The sequence below is a fragment of the Haliaeetus albicilla genome, chromosome 22 (assembly GCF_947461875.1).
Source record: "Haliaeetus albicilla chromosome 22, bHalAlb1.1, whole genome shotgun sequence".
Classification (NCBI taxonomy): domain Eukaryota; kingdom Metazoa; phylum Chordata; class Aves; order Accipitriformes; family Accipitridae; genus Haliaeetus; species Haliaeetus albicilla.
The window spans coordinates 9,111,059-9,129,003 of record NC_091504.1 but is presented as its reverse complement, the minus strand read 5'-3'; the positions used below and the strand labels follow the sequence as shown (position 1 = coordinate 9,129,003).

At 66.1% G+C, this 17,945-nt stretch overlaps 2 protein-coding genes across 4 annotated transcripts in view; one reads left to right on the top strand and one right to left on the bottom strand.

Annotated features, from left to right (window-relative positions):
• Nucleotides 1-9,015, top strand: part of VASN (vasorin) — a 347,445-nt gene extending 338,430 nt beyond the window's left edge. Inside the window, exons 1-2 of one of the 2 annotated variants that reach the window (XM_069809760.1) lie at nucleotides 1,746-1,813; nucleotides 6,798-9,015. In XM_069809760.1, coding sequence (XP_069665861.1) covers nucleotides 6,808-8,826 — 2,019 coding nt within the window. In that variant the 5' untranslated portion in view covers nucleotides 1,746-1,813; nucleotides 6,798-6,807 and the 3' untranslated portion in view covers nucleotides 8,827-9,015. Of the gene's footprint in view, nucleotides 1-1,745; nucleotides 1,814-6,795 lie in introns of those variants that run through there. The other variant, XM_069809761.1, reaches the window with a different exon arrangement.
• The window catches only part of CORO7 (coronin 7), a 39,229-nt gene that overhangs the window by 5,108 nt on the left and 16,176 nt on the right, over nucleotides 1-17,945 (bottom strand). For both annotated transcript variants that reach the window (XM_069809757.1, XM_069809759.1), the window contains 2 exons: nucleotides 16,620-16,706; nucleotides 16,290-16,372 (listed from right to left, as the gene is read on the bottom strand). In XM_069809757.1, coding sequence (XP_069665858.1) covers nucleotides 16,290-16,372; nucleotides 16,620-16,706 — 170 coding nt within the window. The remainder of the gene's footprint in view (nucleotides 1-16,289; nucleotides 16,373-16,619; nucleotides 16,707-17,945) is intronic.

Genomic DNA, 17,945 nt, shown 5'->3' with positions numbered 1-17,945 from the left:
CTCCTGACTTACAGCTCCCCACAGCACGACCCTCGCTGTCCCACCCTGGGCTGACAGGTTTGTAGTGGGACGGCACCGCCGCCCGCTTCCAGCCCCGGCTGCGCGGTGTTCGCCGCGAAGCCGTGCCCAGCCGCAGGGCATCCCTCTGCCAGCCTTGCACCCTGCGCCCAGCGATGGCACCCAGCCCCGCTTGGGGAAGCCGCCGGCACCTGCAGGGGAGCCCCAGGGCCGGCTGGGCCGGCTGGGCCAGTTTGGGGCAGGCACGTGGCGCACCCCGGCACGCCGTCCGCCTCGCCCGACACCTGCCATGCCAGCCAGCCCCGGGAGTGCCCTGCGGCCGGGGCTGCACCGGCTGGAGCGTGTCCCTGCTCCTTGTCCTGCACCCTGTCCCAGCCTGTGGCTGGGGGGGGCTTGGTGGCCGGAGGGTGCTTGGTGGCTGGAGGGGCCCATGGCTGGGGGGACGCTTGGTTGCTGCCGGGGACAGTGGTCAGGACGCGCTCGGTGGCCAGAGGCGACCATGACTGGGGGAATGCTTGGTGGCTGGAGAGGATGGTGACCAAGGGGATGCTCGGTGGCCAGAGGGCACTGTGACTGGGAATACTGGGTGGCTGGAGGGGATGGTGATGATGAGAAGCGTGGAGCCACCTCTCTGCCTTTGCTCGGCTGGGGCAGGGAGGGAGCTCTGCCGGCTGAGAACAAAGGGACCATCTATTACTTTCGGTTGACATTTCTGTGGCTGCACCGAGGGGAGGGAGCCGTGCTGTGCTGTGCTGTACCATGCTGGCGTTTGACACCATGTGGCTCTGAGGAAATATGGTGAAACAAGGCTGTGCCACGCTCCCACCCCAGCAGGTCCCCACGGCAGGGACACCCCGCTGCTGCCACAGGTTGGCACAAGGGATGGCCGTGGCTGATACAGCATGGTCCTGCCCTAGGGACCGTTGGCACAACATAGGCAAACACTGCTGGGGCGGCCGTGGCAGGCACCGGGGTCCCCTGCCTGGCTGCAGTCACCGTTACCAGCACTACCACCGCCGCCGGGGCCCAGGGTTGGGACAAGGGCACCCTGGGTGCCTGGTTGTCTCAGCCCAGCCCGTGCCGTCCTCGTGGTGCCAAACGGGGAGCGTTGCCTCTGCGGCACTCGGCACAGCTCTGCCGTCCCTGGGGCGTGGGGGCGGCCCTGCGAGGGCCACCCAGTGCCCCCCTGTCCCCCAGCAGACAGTGGCAGGGGCTCTGCGGATGCCGGGGGCACGGGCGTACCGGAGCCCACGGGTGCCAGGGTCCCCGGTTACCCTGGGTACACTGGGGTGCCAAGGATGCCCAGCCCCTAGTCTTTACCAGGGCTTCCAAGGGTGCCGGGGCCCTGGGCATGCTGGAGGTGCCAGGGATGCCAGGGGTCCCCTGGATGCCGGGAAGATGAGGGAGATACCGATACCTGCACCTACCCCTATACCTATGTGTATATGCACCGGGGGTGCTGGGAGCCCAGGTACCCCGGCCCCAGGGATGCTGGAGGTCCCGGGGGGCCTTGGAGGGGTCTGGGGCTCCGGGAGCTGCCGGGGGGGGGGGGGGAAGGGGGGCGGGGAGCCCCGCCCCCTGTCGGGCCCCAGGTGCGCAGGGGGCGGAGCCTTCGGGGCAGCCGTGCCCCACCCCTCCTCCCCTGTCCCCTACGGCCAATGGGAAGGCGGCGGGAGGGCAGGCTCCGCCCCCGCGCTTTTAAAGCCGCCCCCCTCGCCCAGCGCCGCTAGAGTGGGGAGCGTCCGCCCGGCAGCCGGCTGCCGCCGCCATGGACTGACCGCCCCGGCCCGCCCCGGTGAGTCCCGCGTCCTCGGGCGCCGCTGCCCCGGCCCCCTCCTCGCCACGGGGCCGGGGGCTCGCGGGGCGGCGAGCCGCGGGCGGGAGGGGGCTTTGCTGGGCACCCGGCGCCTCAGGGGGGTGGCGGCGGGGCCGAGGGGGCCCGATGGGCCTCGGCTGGGCCACGGGGCACCTGGGGCCGGCCACCCTCCCCAGGTGACAGGGTGTCACCCAGGCCTCGGCTGCAGGCAGGGCACCCGGGGCCAGCACCTTGCTCCAGGCCTCGGCTCCCCCCAAGCCTTGGCTGAGCCGGGGAGCACCCGGCTGTCCCCTGCCTGGGCTGGTGGCAAGGCCTCAGCCAGGCTGGGGTGACAGCACTGCGGCGAGTAGGGCCCCAGGTCCCCTGTCCCTGCCTGTGCCTATCCTGCCGTGGGATGTGCCGGGGTCTGGCCCGGAGACCTTGGCCTGCTGCTGCTTCGATCATGGGTAAGGGGAGAGATGTGGCTGGGGCTAATGTGGAGCCTGGCTCCCTCCAGCCGTGGCCGGGTGGCTGCAACTCACCCTGCCAGCAGAAGGGCTCCAGGACCCACACGGGATGGCACGGTCCTGGACACATCCCGTGCTCCCCCTGTCCCGGCAGATGTGGCGGCAGAGCTTGCCCTTTGGGGTCAGGCAGAGGTGGGAGCTGCTGGCAGCGGTGTCCACCACCACCCTTCTCAGCAGAAGGCTCGGCTGGGGTGGGGTTTGGCTGCCCTTGCCCTGCCTGTCCTCGGGGGACAGCATCCCTGGTTGCTGACCCGCCATGGGGCCAAGCAGGGTCCCCGGGCAGTGCTGGTGAGGGTTTCCCCCCCGGCTGGCACAGAGGGATGGGTGCCAGCAGGGCCACCGGCCAGCCTGGCTGCTGGCCGGCAGGGATATCCCACCGCCTCTCCTGCTGCCAGCTCCCTGTGTGCCTCATTGTCTCCTGACATGTGTTGGGGAGGTGCTGGCCCCTGTCACCCTCTCTAGGTGTGACTTTGGGCCACCATGGGGTAAGTGTCCCTTCCCATGCCTGGCTCCCTCCTGGGATGGCAGCTGCCATGAGAGCCAGCTCATCCCAGCAGAGATGCTCCAGTTCCAAGACCCCTCTTCCCAACCAAAAACCCCCACTTGTGTCCCCCCGTACACCCACTCTCGCCACTTGTCCCATGCTGGCAGGTCTCATCTTGCTGGGAATGGGGCAGCTGGACTGACCTGACCGAGCTGGGGCCGTGCTGCTGCCCACACAGCGCTGGGCAGTGCCGCCGTCAAGGATGACACTAATTACTATTTTTCCCCGCACCACGCCAAGGCCGGGTGGCCTCACCGGGTGGCCCTGACGCAAGTGCTGCCTGCCCGGCTGGCTCTGCCGGTGGGACGCGGCAGGAGGAAGCGCTTGGGGACAGCCGCGGCCACCCCAGTCACGCTGTAGGAATCTGCCCGTGCTGCCGGGGCCGCGCGTGGCAGCATCGCCGGCCTCCTCCCAACCTCTGCCGCTGTTCGGGCTCCTCCGGAGGCGGTTTGGCGGCTGGTAAAGTGGCTCTGCTGGTTTTTCTCCTTGCTGGCACCTGAGCCAGGGAGCGTGGCCGGGTCAAAGGGGCAGGAGCGGGATGGAGGGGCTGGCGAGCGCTCCAGGGAATGCAATAACCAGGCCCGCATTCCTCCGGGGCTGCTGCGGAAACTTTAATTAAATAGGGAGGGGAGCCCGAGAGGAGGTGGGAGCTGTGGCTGTGCAGGGTGGGTTGAAGGGGAGGAGGATTAAGGGCTTAATCCTGCATCCCCCCGGCTGCGTCTCGGGAGGGGACATGTGCTGACATGGGCTTGTTTGGGGGGGTGTAAGGGAGGGGAGCAGCGTCTGCATCCCGCCCGGCAAAGGCACCGTGTCCTTCCCTGCAGTGACAGGGACAGAGCCCAGGGCCCAGCTTCGTGCTGGTCCCCCCGTCCTGCCTGCATTGGTGCCCGCCAGCCACAGAGGCAGCCCACCGGCCTGCCTGCCAGCAACAACAGTGGCTTTGTTTGGCTGCGGGGCCTCACTCACCGGTGCGGGAAGGGATATCCCAACCATGCCGGGTCCCCCGGGGAGAACGGCCGTGTCCCCGAGTGGTGGGGAAGGGCAGGAACGCTCAGGAGGGCTCCTCCGACCCTTCCTGTGCAGGTGTTACTCTGCGGCACAGGGGACAGCATTGGCTTCATCCTTAAAACATGGTGGGTGCGAAGCAGGGCGTCCCCCGCTGAGTCCCTAGCCCTGGGCAGGCAGCGGGATGGCCTGGCCTGGGGGGCTGCAGGCAAGGAGGGGGGAGATGGTGCTCCCACCCCAGCAGGCTGGCAGGGAAAGGCTGAGCCGGGACTGGGGGAATCTGAGCCTGGATCCTCCCCGCAGCCGGAAAATATGAATAATTCGGCAAATATCTGCGGTGCAGGCGCGGGGGAGCCCAGCCAAGGCAGCAGCAGGCTGCTGGCAGGGCGGTCCCAACACCTCCAGCAGAAACGGGGCCCCCTCTCCACCCCTGGGGGCTCCCCCGGGATGTGGGGAGGCTGTTCCCCTGCCCCACTCCATTTCGGAGGGGTGAGCACCCCAGCGAATCTGGGCCGGGTTAACCCCTCACTGCCTTGAAGTAGCATCAGGGTGCGAGGGCGGGATGCTGGCGTGTGCCGGCGGAGCAGGGTGATGCCGAGGGAGAGGTGGCGGAGGCGTGCGGGTGGAGCAACTGTGCCAGCCTGCCCGGCGCTCGTGGTGAGGCAGGGATGCATGGCCGTGGCCGAGCCGGCAGAACCTGCCCGGAGCGGGGAGCCTGGCAGGCGGGGAGGAAATGCCAGCATAATTAAAGGGCCGAGAGAGACTTGGAGTCAGCAGCTGGTTGCAGCATGGGACACGTCAGCGAAACCCGACCCTGGCATTGCAAAACCAGCCCTGGCTTCGCCAGCCTCCCGCAGTCCTGGCCGCGCTCCGGCACTGCCCACCCGGGTGGCCTGGCATGGCAGCGGCACTGCGCGCATGCCCCCAGCACCCTGCGCCCAGGGCTTTGCCTTCCAGCCAGCACTCTCGGGCTGCCAGAGCCACCTCGAGGGCTGGCATGGCAGTGAGGGCTGCCGGGTCTGCCCCCAGCCCCCTTAGCCCCAAAAAGTGCTTCACAGGGTCTCCATGATGCTTTTTGGGCTCTACTCAGTCCTCATGCCGGGCACCGCTGGCCTGGCTGTGATGTGGGGGTGCAGCGGGACCTGGCAGCAGCGAGGGGGCTGGGGGCTGAGCCGGGGGTGCCGGGGAGGGGACTTGGTGACTGTGAGCCCCTGGATGCGGCACAGCTCCTCCCTGGCGTCGGGGGGCTGACGGCACAGGTCACGGCGGGGCAGGGCCGGTTGGGCCAAGTGACTCAGGCGGTTGTGGTGACCCTGCCCAGCGGCGCGGGCGCACCCCACCCTGGGGGGGGGACCCACCCTCGGAAGACGCGAGGACAGAGCTGGCCGCCACGTTAACCCTGTCCGGCTGCGGGTGAGCGCTGGTGCCTCTGCAGCATGGGGGGCTCTCTGCAGGCCGGGGCTGCACGGCGGGGGGCACACAGCACGGGTCCAGTCCCTCCCACAGCTGTCGGTGCAGGATGTGGTGTCCCTGCATCGGACGGGGCCCCCCACGGCGGAGGGGCGGCCGGGGCAGGCGGCACGTGCTGCTGCACGACCCGACAGCCCCCCGCATGCAGCGGGGGCCCCTCGCGAGAGCCGCAGGGCCCGGGGTTTGCCTGGAGCTACGAACAGCTTGGAGCAGGGGAGGAGGTGGTGATGGCCAGGGCTGGGGAAGGGTCTGGCGGGGCAGGATGCTGGCAGCACTCGCACCTCTAGCAGTCTGGGGGGATTTGCCTCTTCCTTGCCTGAGAACGGCCCTCTGCCACCCCCATGTGCCCCTGAAATGGGTTGGCAGGAAACCTCGGGTCCCCGGCCCAGCCTGTGCTAATTAGCAGTGTCATTAAAAGGGCCAAAAGATGGGGTTGAGAGAGAAGCCAGCTGCGACATTGGCCAGGCACCAATGGGGGGCTGGGACAGGGGTGGTTACAGCCTCGCTCACCCCAAGAGCATCCTCCCCTCCATCCCAGTCCCTGTCCCTGAGGGATGAGGATGCAGCCCAGGGTGCTGTGCCGAGTCCCTGGGGTGCCAGCAGGGAGGGGAATAGCAAGGTGACCCATGGCCCCCAAGGGACAGGAGCCGGCTCGGGTGTGTATGAGCCCCAGGACTCTGTGGGGACGCAGCTGGCTCTGAAGGGCACAGGAGGGACCTGTGGGGCAGGGGAGCACCCGGCTCCTTCAGCCCTACAGCCTGTGCTCAGGCCACGCCACAGTGGGTGCCACCTCTGGGTGACCCTGTCCCTGAGGGGATTGCTACCGCTGGCGTTCTGGGCAGGAGCAGACCCTGTGGGTGCAGCTGCCAGGATGGTGGCACAAGCAAAGGGTTAGGTGGTGCTCAGAGTGCTGGGAAGGTCGGCCGGGCTCCTACCCCCTCCCCTGGCTCCCAGGTCCAGCAGTGCCTCTGCTCTGAATCCCCTGTGTTTGATTTGCACCCTGCCGAGAGCAGCTGGGGAGGTAGGGACCCTTGCCCTGCTGCGTACTGGCGGTCTCGGTGCCCCACCTGAGACGATAGCAAGAGACCAGGTCAAAGCCGGTGCGACATGTCTCATGGTAGAGCCTGGGGTGTGCAAAGGTACCATGTCGCTAAATCCTGGGGGTCTGGGGAGGAGGAGGGCATGGGGCTGGGGTGGGCAGCCCACATGCCACTTTGCTCTCACCGGTTCTATCCCGGGCTGCAGTAGCACAGAGGCAGGAGCATGGCAGGGACTTTTCTGCTCCCTCCGTGGTCCCTTTGAGGCTGGAGGGTCCCGGGCAGGGCACAGGGAGACAATTTGCACACCCCAGCAGTGGGGGGGTCTGAGGCACCCCACAGCTCTGCCAGCCCAGGGTCCCCCCAGGTCCTAACCTTGGCTGGGTTTCTCTCTCCCACAGAGCTGACACCATGAACCAGCTGATCCTTTGCACGCTGCTTCTCTTGGCCCCTAGGGACCTGGCTGGGGCATGTCCCACAGGCTGCCAGTGCCAAGACCCCAAGACTATCCTGTGTGCGGCTAGACGGGGCCAGACCGTGCCCCGGGGGCTGCCCCCCAACACCCTCTCCCTCTACGTCTTTGAGAATGGCATCACGATGCTCAGCGAGGACAGCTTTGCGGGCCTGCCTGCCCTCCAGCTCCTGGACCTCTCACAAAACAAGATCACCAGCATCCAGAAAAACATCTTCCAGCCCCTGACAGAACTCGTCAACTTGGACCTGTCCTCCAACCAGCTGCAGGAGATCACCAACGAGACCTTCCATGGGCTGCGGCTGCTGGAGCGTCTCTACCTGCAGAAGAACAGGATCCAGCACATCCACGCTGCTGCCTTCGACACGCTGGAGAACCTGCTGGAGCTGAAGCTGCAGAACAACCAGCTCTGGGCTGTGCCCCCCCTCGACCTGCCCAACCTCCTGCTGCTGGACATCAGCTGGAACAAGATCCCCACCATTGCACCGGGGGCCTTCCACGCTGTCAACATTGAGTCCCTGAAGATTGCAGGGCTGGGCCTGACGAGCTTAAATGAGGAGCTCTTCCAGGTCCAGAACAACCTCCACGAGCTGGACGTCTCTGACAACCTGCTGGAGCGTGTCCCGGCGGTGCTGCGGCGGCTGGGGAGCCTCACTAAGCTCAGCCTGGCCGGCAACGCCCGCATCTCCCAGCTGCCAGCGGAGGACTTCCACAACCTTCACAACCTCCAGGAGCTGGACATCAGCAACCTCAACATCAACACCATCCCTCGGGATTTCTCCAGCTTCTTCCCCAGGCTGCGAGCCATGACGGCCGCCGGCAACCCCTTCAACTGCATCTGCCAGATGAGCTGGCTGGTGCAGTGGGTGAACACCAGCAGTGTGGTCCTCCGGCGGCCTGAGGAGACACGCTGCCACTTCCCCCCCAAAAACTCCGGCAAGCTCCTCCACCATCTGCAGTATGCCGACTTCGGCTGCCCCACCACCACTACCACCACCACCCCCACCACGCCACGCACCACCACGCTGCCGCCGCCCGCACCACTCCCCACCAGCAGCCGCCCGGTGCCGCAGCCCAGCACTGCCGCTCCCACCCTGGGGGCCCTGGCCCCCCAGGGCAGCTCCACGCTGGTGCCCTTCAGCGGCCCCCCGGCCCCCACCAGCCCCCCCCCGCCCATCTGTCCCCCTCGCACGTGTCTGAATGGTGGCACCTGCCACCTGGGTGCCCAGAACCACCTGGAGTGCCTGTGCCCAGTGGGCTTTGCCGGGGTGTACTGCGAGGCGGAGGTGAGGGCGACGACACCGTCCCCGGCCACGCAGGCACCACCACCCAGCCGGCAGATCAGCATCACACAGGTCAGCAGCACCTCCCTCAAAGTGGACTTGCAGAACTATGTCCAGTCCAAAGCGCAGCTGAAGGGCATCCGCTTGAGCTACCGAAATCTCTCTGGGCCAGACAAGCGGCCAGTGATGCTGCGTTTGCCAGCTTCACTCTCTGAGTATACGGTGCGGGCGCTGAAGCCCAACTGCACCTACCGTGTCTGCATCGGGCCCCTGGGGGAAAAGGTCTCCAAGGAGGAGCACTGTGCCGAGGCGCAGACCTTGCCAGTGAGCCACCAGCAGCACTCTCCCGTCACCCAGAGCAAGGACAGCAACCTCACCCTGATGATCGTCCCAGCACTGGCTGCCGTGCTGCTGCTGGTGGTGGTGGTGACTGCCGGCATGTATTATCGCCGGCACCGCCGGGCGAAGGCGCACGCCAGCACTGGGGTGGACGCAAGCCCGCTGGAGCTGGAAGGGGTGAAAGCCTGCCTGGAAAATGGGGATTTGAGCAGCCATGGCCACAAGGTGCCCGAGGCAGCAATGCTTTCTGGCGGCTCCGAGTGCGAGGTCCCGCTCATGCAGTCGCACTACCCCAGCAACAACAACACCCCAGGGCTCAAACCCTCCTATTTCTGAGCCAGGCGGGAAGGGGCTGCCAGGAGAGGGGAGCCCTGGACAGATGAGGGTTGAGCTCCAGCGGTGGCACCTGGCCGCGTCCCTCCGGGGAGAGGAACAGCGAGGAGCTAACTGAATTAAGGCAGAAAAACCCCAAACCCATAACGTGCAATTTCCGAGAAGTGGCCACGTTTCAGGAGAAGACACTAATTTTACTGCTCAGTGCCTTGATTTCTGTGACTCTGTGTAGAACGTGGGTAGCAAAAGAGAGGGGGTTGGGTTTTTAATTTGGGGTTTGGGTGAGCTTTTTTTAGCTACTGCTAAAAAGAAAGCTGCCGGTGACTCGGCTAAGGGACGTCCACGTGCTGGTAACAAGGGTCCTTTAGCAGAGCATGGCCCGTGACTCTCAACTCCCTGGAAGCTGATATGAGCAATAAGGCCCGGCCGAGGTGCTGGGACCCTCGGGACCCCTGGGCCAAAGGAAGTGTCGAACAGGCAAACCGGGAATTGAAGCTTTAAGAACTCGGAGAGAATATTTATACATGGTTATTTCCCATTTCTTCTGGGAAAACTCTTTTTTTTTCTAGTACAGGTTTGTGTACACCTCTTTTGTAAGGCAGACCAGAAGGGTGTCTTTTTGTAAAAAAAAAAAAAAAAAAAAAAAAAAAAAATTAAAATCACAACAATGAAAATCTCTGTGCAGCCCTGCGCACTTTTGCCCATCTCGCCCTGGCTTGTGGGCAGCGGCACGGGCAGCGTGGTGTGTCCCCTGTGGAGGAGCGGGAAGGTCAGCCGTGTCTTCCCGTTGTTGTTGGCGAGCGTGGGGATGAGTCAGGGTGATGGGGGGGAGGGGGGACAGTTTTCCTGACTCTGGGCGGCGGTGCTGGGGAGGCTTCACCCCCACGGCGCTGCCCCCCACCGCGGGCGCTGAGGAGGTGTTCCCGAAGCAGAGGCCATGGATTTCGAATCAGCCCCTGCCCTGCACATCATCCAGCCTTACTTCATCTCTCCCCGCCTGCCAGATGGCTCCGGGGCCAGCTGCGGGACAAACAGCCCAGCCCAACTTCCATGACCTCCTAACGTCACCCCTGGCGGCACCGGGACCCCCAAAGCACCCGTGACAAGTGTCAGCCTGCTCGGTCCCCCCCAAGCCGAGGGCTGCAGCTAGAGCCAAGGCTTGGGACCCCCGCAGCGAGCCCCCACCGCCTGGCCCCGGGAACAGCCGGTTTCGTGCGCTGGCCCCGGCGGGGAGGGCTGGGAGCCGGCGCTCGGCAGGTTCCCGCTGCCAAGTGGTTTCTGCTCCAACCCTCTGGTTTTAATCGTTTTCCAATCCTTTATCTTTCAGGCTGGAATTTTCCAGGTTGGGGCCCTGCCCGCCGAGGTATGTTTGATTTGGAGAGAATGAGCAAAAGTGGGCTGAAGCGCCGCGGCTGCCGCCAGCGGAGCCGAGGGTCACCGCCATGCCGAGCGAGCTGCCGGCCGCGCTGGGGCCGGCAGCTCTTCAGGAGGCACTGCTCTGCCGCAGGATATGGCCCTGACCCCGCAACTGCCCCGGTCCGGCTCGCCCGAGGCCGACGTCGGGAGAGAGCGGCTCTGGATGCAATTAGGGGCGCGGGGCGGCGGCGGGGGCCGTCTGGTGCGGCCCCCCCGGCTCCCAGGTGGGCTTCCGGCAGGGCTGGCTCCCATTAGGGCCGGCGCAGCGGCAGGAGGGGCCCCTCGTCGGCGCGGGCGGGTCGGTGCGATGGCCACACTCGCCCCGCTCAAAGGGCCCATTGTGGTCCTCTCCCCACAGATTTTTCAAATTAACATCCCAAATTCCTCCGAAAATTGCTGCTGTGTAAATATTTTCACTGCGAGCTTTGTATATTTTCCAGCCCCGTGAGGAGGAGAGAAGAAAAGTCCCTGGCGGAGCTGCGGCCTCGCGCCGGGTGCCTCTGGCCGGCCGCCGCCGCAGCCCCCCCGAGCCCGGCCGGGCGCAGGGTCGGCCTCTGCGTGTCCCCTCACTGGCACCGGGCTGTGAGGGACCGGCAGCAGGGACCTTGCAGCGGCTTTTGAGCCCCTTCCCTCCTGGCCCCTCGCTTTCCCTCCTGCTGCTTGGCTCCATGATGCGCCCTTCTCTTAATGACGCTATTTCTCCACTTGCAATTAGCTGGAGGTTTGCAGGGGACCTCAACATGCCAGCTGGGCGCTGGGGACCCCCATGACCCCTCAGCAGGTCCCATTGCTCCTGGGGGACTTCCAGCAGCTCCAGAGTGACCATATCTGCATCAGAGATGCCACACGGGCTGCCCTGGCATGGCAGGAGCCAAGGGGGGCTCGGCTTTGGCAGGTGCAGCCTGGGAGCCGGGAGCCAAGGTTTTCACAGTGGCTCACCGGAGCTGGGAGGTGTGGGGAAGAGACCAGGCTACGGCCAGCAGCAGCTGCACGGGGAAGGGGCTGGAGTGCCACAAGGGTTTGGGGGCAACAGGGCTCGGCCTCGGCACGGAGGGGTATGGGGATGCTGTGGCCAGAGCGGGGCTCAGCGCCCTGTGGGGCTCGGACCCCCTCCTGACACCCATGTCTGCACCCAGGCGGCTCCGTGGTTGCTTGGCAGTGCCCAAAATGCACCCTTCCAGCCTCCGAGCCCCTGCGGCTTCCCAAACCCCAGCACAAAAAGTCCCCCTGGCCGCTGCCAGCGGCTCCGTGCGGCACATCGTGCAGCGCTGCTAATTCCTCCGAGCTGAATCAGCGCCGGGGAAGGATTGCAAAACCCCCTGAAATGAACCCAAAAAAATCCCTCTCGCTATGCTATGCAATCCAGTGGGGCCGGTAACCAAAAGCCAGATCCAGAAGCCACTAGCAGTATCGGTGGAGGCGGGGGGGGGGGGGGGTCGGCAGGGAACCACAACGGGAGGAGCCGCTGGCTTCACCGGGGCAAGTCCTGCTGCCCCCAGTGCTGCCCCAGCCCTGCCCGGCGCGGGCAGCATCCTGCCTGCACCCCAACGGCTGCAAGCCTGCAGGTCTCCGGCCTCAAGAGAAACATCCCTGGCCCCGTGGAAACCAAAGTCTGGTCCCCTGGGTCCCCCAGGTCCTCACGGCCAGAGTAGAGCCCCAGGGGGGCAGGCTGCCTCGGTGTTGGGTGCCAGGGGTCCCCATCCCCGCTCCCCTGGGGCGAAGGCAGGCGTGTGCTTGTCCAACGGCCCCACGGACTGCCGCAAAGCATCGGTTGCCAGGAAGAGCTTGTGGAGAGGCAGAAATACCACTGTCTAACTGGAAAGCTGGGGAGGCTGGAGCTGGGGAGCACTGGTTGGCCACGGTGGCGGGAGTGGGCTGAAGCCATGGCCCATCTGGGAGCAATTTCGGCGCTGCGGGTGCTTGCCTTCCCGCCCAAGCAGCCGCGCATGGCACAAGGCTATTTTTACACAGTGTAATTACTGGGGCAGGCGGTGGGGCTGGGCTGCTGCCCCGGCATTAACCCCCCCTTAGTGTGGCTGCCCTGGAGCATCTCACCCCCACAGGGACAGGTCCCACTGGGGTGGCAGCTGATGGGGTGGCCTCTCCCCCCTCCTCCTGTCTGAGATTGGCAGCCAAGTGGGAGTAGCAGGAAAAGCCCCTTCCCCGCTGCTGGCAAGCAGCTGCCAGCCCAGGCATACGTGGCGGGAGGGGACAGGGGGTCTGCAGGGGGACAGGGATGGACCTGTCCTGTTCAGGGCTCTGCCACTGAGACCTGGCTGCTGGGGTGGGTGTTGTCAGAGACCCACAAAACACCCAGCACGACCCAAAAGGGCTAAGTCCTAGGAAAAAGCAGTGCACAGGGTGTCAGGGCCAGGCGGGATGGGAGCAGGCCCGGCCATCAAGGTCCCACTACAGCTGGTGACCAGGGAGAGGTGGCAGGGTGATGGTGGGGGGACGTGCCTCAGTGGGGTCGTGTGCCTTGGAGCACACGAGGGCTGGGGCTGGGAGATGCCGGGGCTGCAAGCCCGGTCCCCAAGAGCCGGCTCAGCTGCAGGCTTTGGCTGGGGCAGGGGCAGCGGGTGGGGACTGAGCATCCCTGCGCAGTGTCCCCGGGGAACTGCCCAGGCCCCTCCATGTCCTGCTCCAGCACTGGAGGAGCCAAACAGCCCCAAATCCCTCCACAAACATCCTGCCGTGCCGGCTCCCCACCACGGGCAGGTCCTGGCTCTGGCACCTCCCAGCTCTGGCGGACTTTGGACCGTGAAGGGCGGTGGGGATGTGGCCGTCCCCATTTCTCAGCCCCCACCACTGTCCTGCCCCGTGGGGAATCTGCCCAATGCCAGCACACGCCATGGGGACACAGCTCCCCGGGACCTTTGCAGACCCGCTCACCTCAGCCCTACCGACCCAGCCGCAGTCCCGAGCCGGCGGCAGCGTGGGCAGGAGGCTGCCCTCTCCCCTGCTTGGCGAGCGAGCACCCTTGGCCTCCCTGGGGACATTTTTGGGACACTGAAAGATGCGGTGACACAAGGGAGCTGCTGTTCTCACTGGCCCAGCACGGTGACGGCACCGGCCCCAGGCAATGCTGTGCCGGCCGCCAGGCGCGCGGCAGTGGGGTCTGGTCACTGACCCCGAGTCGGAGCCGGTAACCCAACCCCACCGGTGCTGGTTACAATTTAGGGCAACAATAACCTATTGAGGCCCCTTCCTGGCTCCTGCCCTGCTGCTCCTTGATCTAATTAAAGGGGGCCGGGGTGGGGGTGGGGGGAAGACAAAACCCGAGTTGAAGGGAGCGGCGGGTACCCGAAGGCGGCACATTTAGGACCATGGCATGGAGAGGGGCCATGGCCACCTGTCCCTCCCACCACTGGCTCCCTCGGGGGTCTAGGCATTGGGGGGGGAGAGTGTCAGCTCCTGAGCATGGCCTGGCACAGCTGGGGTGCTTTGAAAATGAAGTTTACGCGGTCACAAAGATCTTGCCTGCTCAGGATTTGGCGTGGGGACCCCCAAAACACACTTGCTGATGTGGGGGTGAATGGAGCTGGTGCCCCCCATTCTCTGCCCTCTTCCCCTGCTGGGCAGGGGTGCAGCCACCCCATGGGGTTCAGTGCAGCTGTGGGCATTGGGGTGGGCATGCTGGGGGTGTCCCCCATCTCGGGGCATGCCATGGTCCCCTTTGGGGTGCCACAGGGTGCCCAGGATGCGTGGTACAGGCTCGGTGGGCAAAGGCCCCTGCGGCAGGCTGCGGTGGGGATGCCGTGGGGAGGCGGTGGGGACGCAGGCTCCCCTTCCTGCCGGCCTGGCGTCAGTAATGAATGGTATGAGTTTCCTGCCCGCCCACTGATTGCTTCCTCAAAAAGCCTCGATGAGCTGCTGCTGCTGCGCCCGGCTCCCCATGCGCGGCTCATGGCATGGCCGTGCTGCCGGACGGTCCTCAATGAGCCACGCTGGGCACCCACGGCCACGTTGGAGACCCACAACAGGCACCCCAGCCCTACGGCTGCTCGACCATCCCCAGGGTGCTGAACCGCCATCCCTGGAGCAGCAGCATCCCTGCACCGAGCCTGACCCGAGCCTGCAGCTCCTCTCTTCGGGCACTGCCTCCGGGGGGGACCCAGTGACCCCCAAACCCTCCACCCCCTGCCCTAGCCATGGCTCCGGGGCTCCCAAGAATTGCACCCCACCAGCCCCTGACCGGGACAGCTCTGCCGGAGGGAGAGCGGGGCCCCCGCTCGGCACCTCTGCTGGGAGCCAGCCCAAATCCCCCTCCGCCATTTGTCATCTCCCTGAGATTTACAGGCGGGGAGTGGTTGGGGCTGGAAGTGAGGCCGGCCCCGGCGTGGCTGCCTAAAAAAAGCACCTCCCGCTCCTTGGCGGGTACCCGGCACTGCGGGGGGGTCCCCGCTCACCCCCGCTACCCCCAGCCCCTCTCCCTATCGCCCCGCCACGCAGCCGCAACCCGGCAGAGCCCCGGCGTGACGTGCAGGCAGCGCCCGCCAGCCGCATTCCTGGAGGCCGATAAACCCGGCAGCCAAAATAACTCCAGCCTGCGCAAAGGGGGCTGAGTGCAGCCTGGTGTCTGCATCCAATTTAGCCGGGCTGGCTCGCCCCGGCCCAGCGCCGGCGGGGAGGCCCACGCGCATGGGGTGCGAGAAGCAGTGGGATTTGGGGTAATTCCCACTGGACTCTCCATTGGCAGCAATAAGGGACCCCAAAGCGTCCCCTTGCAGCACGCTGTGTACCCTCGCCTCCCGCAGGAGTGTTCACTCTGGACACTAATGATGTCTGGTCACCGAGGCTGGATGTGGAAACCCCATGGCTGCCTTTGCCTGTTGTGCCGGCAGAGCTGGGGAGCGGCAGAGCTGGGGAGCGGGAGAGCTGCGAGCCGCTCACCCCAGTAGCTTGCAGGAGGGCAAGGGATGCTCCGTCAGCCTCCCTGCCTGCTCCCACCTGGGGCTGCTCCTGCAGCCACCGTGCCAGCACCTTCGCACTGTGCCCTCAGCCGATCCTCTCCCCTCCTGTCAGTCCCAGCTGCCACCAACACCAGCTCAGAGCTGACACCTCGGCGCGGGGGATACCGGCAGGGCGGCCAAGGGCCGGCCCCGCTGTCACGGCTCACTCAGCTCCTTGCCAGAGGCCCTGTATCAGCACCCGGCGGCTGCCGACCACCCAGCCTGCTCTGGCATCCCAGCCCGCCACGGAGCCAGCCTGATGTGCAGCGAGGGTCCCGGCATCCCTGTGCTTTGCCAGCAGCTCTGGGGAGAGCTGGCAGCTTCCAGCACAGCCGGGTAAGGACCTTGCCCCAAAACCCCGTCACCCTGGTGGGATGAAAGCGTTGCCTCCTCCTCCTCTTTCTCCTGTTTCCTTGCCGGCGCCGAGCCAGCTCGCCGGGCGGTGTGGGAGAGGCCAGGCCGGGTCCAACCGGAGTGTTCCTCACCTCAGCGGTGCCCCACAGACAGGAGATGGCTCCATCGCTACTTGACAAGGGGCGCTGACCCCTTACGGCCACAAAAACTCCTCTTCCACTTCCCCGAGGGATGCCCGGTGAGCACGGCTCTGCTGCCGGCCTCACCACGGCTGGCTGGGCAGCCGCCATGGCACCATGGCACAAAGCACCGTGGCCCCACTGTAAGCAGGGGGTCAGGGCCGAGCCGCTCCAGAGCGCAGGCAGTACCAAAGGGATTCGCTTGCCCACAACAACCTGTCGTGCCGCCTCAGTGAAGGCGCCCACCCAGCTAGCAGCCACCTCAGACACTGCTGGTGCTGTCCCCAGCAGTGCCACCACCCACCATAGAGCGCCCGTCCCATCCCAGTGCTGCTGGGGACACCTCTGCGCCAGTCCCAGCACTGCCACTGCCCTCCCATCCCACCCAAATGGTGCCAGGGACGCAGCCATGCTGTCCCCAGCCTTGTCCCAGTGCCAGGAGCTCTCTGCCTCCTCCTGCTCCACCACCGTGCTCCCCATGGGTGTCTGACCATGGCATCCCCGCCGCGCTGCCCCGCATCCCCCCTGCCCGCCCTCCCACCCTGTGGCAAGTCCCCGTCCCTACCCGGGCGAGGTGTCCAGCGCCACGGTGAGCATCGCCCTGCTGAACTGCCGCATGTCCCACAGCTTCACCTCCCGCTCCCGCATCTGCAGGGGCACAGACATGGCATCAGTGGGCACCGGGGCTGTCCGGCCGGCCCTGCAGCACCATCTCCCTTGCCAGCCAGCTTCCCTCCATCCCCAGCAAGGTCCAGGTCACCTGGCGAGGGGACCTCCTGCTTTCATGGGGGACAGGCCACCCAAAAAGCACCTGGGGCTCCAGCACAGCTGCCGCAGGGAGCAGGGCTGGGACATCCCAGTAGCATCAGAGCCACCTTCCAGGTAAGGACCGTACCTGGCTGAACCCGACGGAGATGAGGCAATCGCTGGAGCCCATCCAGAGCAGCCGGGAATCCTTGTTGTTCTCATGTCCCGGGACACTCTGCAAAGGCACAAGAGACACGGCCGTCAATATCGCCGCCGGCTGCGCTGGGAATGCTGCGTGGGACGCGTGCTTCACCAGCAGTGGCCGTGAACCACTCCGGGGCCAAGCGCATGGAGCCAAGTGCTGGCTCCCGACTCCTCTGAGAGATGCCTGTGGTGACAGTGTAGCGGGGACAGCCTGCAAGCGGTGACAGTCCTGAGCCCCCACCCTGTGCCCGTGCCAGCGTGATTGCTTTGTGGAGCGGCTGGCCTGGCTCCTGGTGAGGAGCGGAGGGTGGCAGCAGCTAACGTGAGTGTGAGGGGGCATGGGATGGCCCCCTGGGGCTCTCCCCACACCCGGCAAGGGGGCTCAGGAGCCAGCATGCCACGAGGAAGCTGCTCCATGCTGGCAGGCACACGAAGAGGCTTGGCCGCGGCCATGGCCACGATGACAGAGGAACTTACTTCCCCAGCTGCATCCCCAGGCTCTCGATCCATGCCGAATCTCAGCTGCAGGAGCTGGGTGCCCCTCGTGTGTCCAGATGCTACCGAAACACAGGGCAAACTGAGCCCAGCCACGCTCCCCACACTGCCCTAAGCCCCTGCAGCCCCGCTCCGCCTCTCCCCTGGGCTCCCTGCAGGCCGGGACCCCCCAGTCCACACCACCGCCTCATCCTGCCCACCGTCTCCAGCCCGGTCCCCCCACTGGCCCCGGTGCCGCTCTGCCGAGGAACGGGTGGGGAATAGTAACCACAGGGCCAGCAGCGGCTGCTTGCCGGCTCCCATGTGGCCCCCAGATGGGTCCTGTGGTTCCCGGCTTCCCAGTGGGAGCCGGCAGCCAGCGCTCACCCCATGGCGCAGGCAGCGCTCGCAGCCCCCTCACTCTCATTTGCAAAACGCCAAGAAAAGACTGCTAACAATTTCAGAGCTGGCATGGAAAAGCAGAGGGCTCTGCCAGAGCTAAACCCAGCACAGCGCTTCCGGCACATCCGTGCCGGGCAGGGGGGACCCGGCGTGGGGGTGGGGGGGATAGGGTGGGCACAGGAGGGTGCCCAGGCATCCACAGCCACAGGCTGGCATGCACACGTTGACCCCGGTGCTAGAGAAGCCGCATCCCATGAGCTGCGTCCCCCTCGGTGTGAGCACTGCGCACCACCGGCCACGACCGCGCTGTGACTGCCAGCGAGGCTCTGCCACCACGGCAGGCGGGCGAGGGTGCGCAGAGGTGCCGTATCTCCCCCCCCCCCCCAAACCAGAG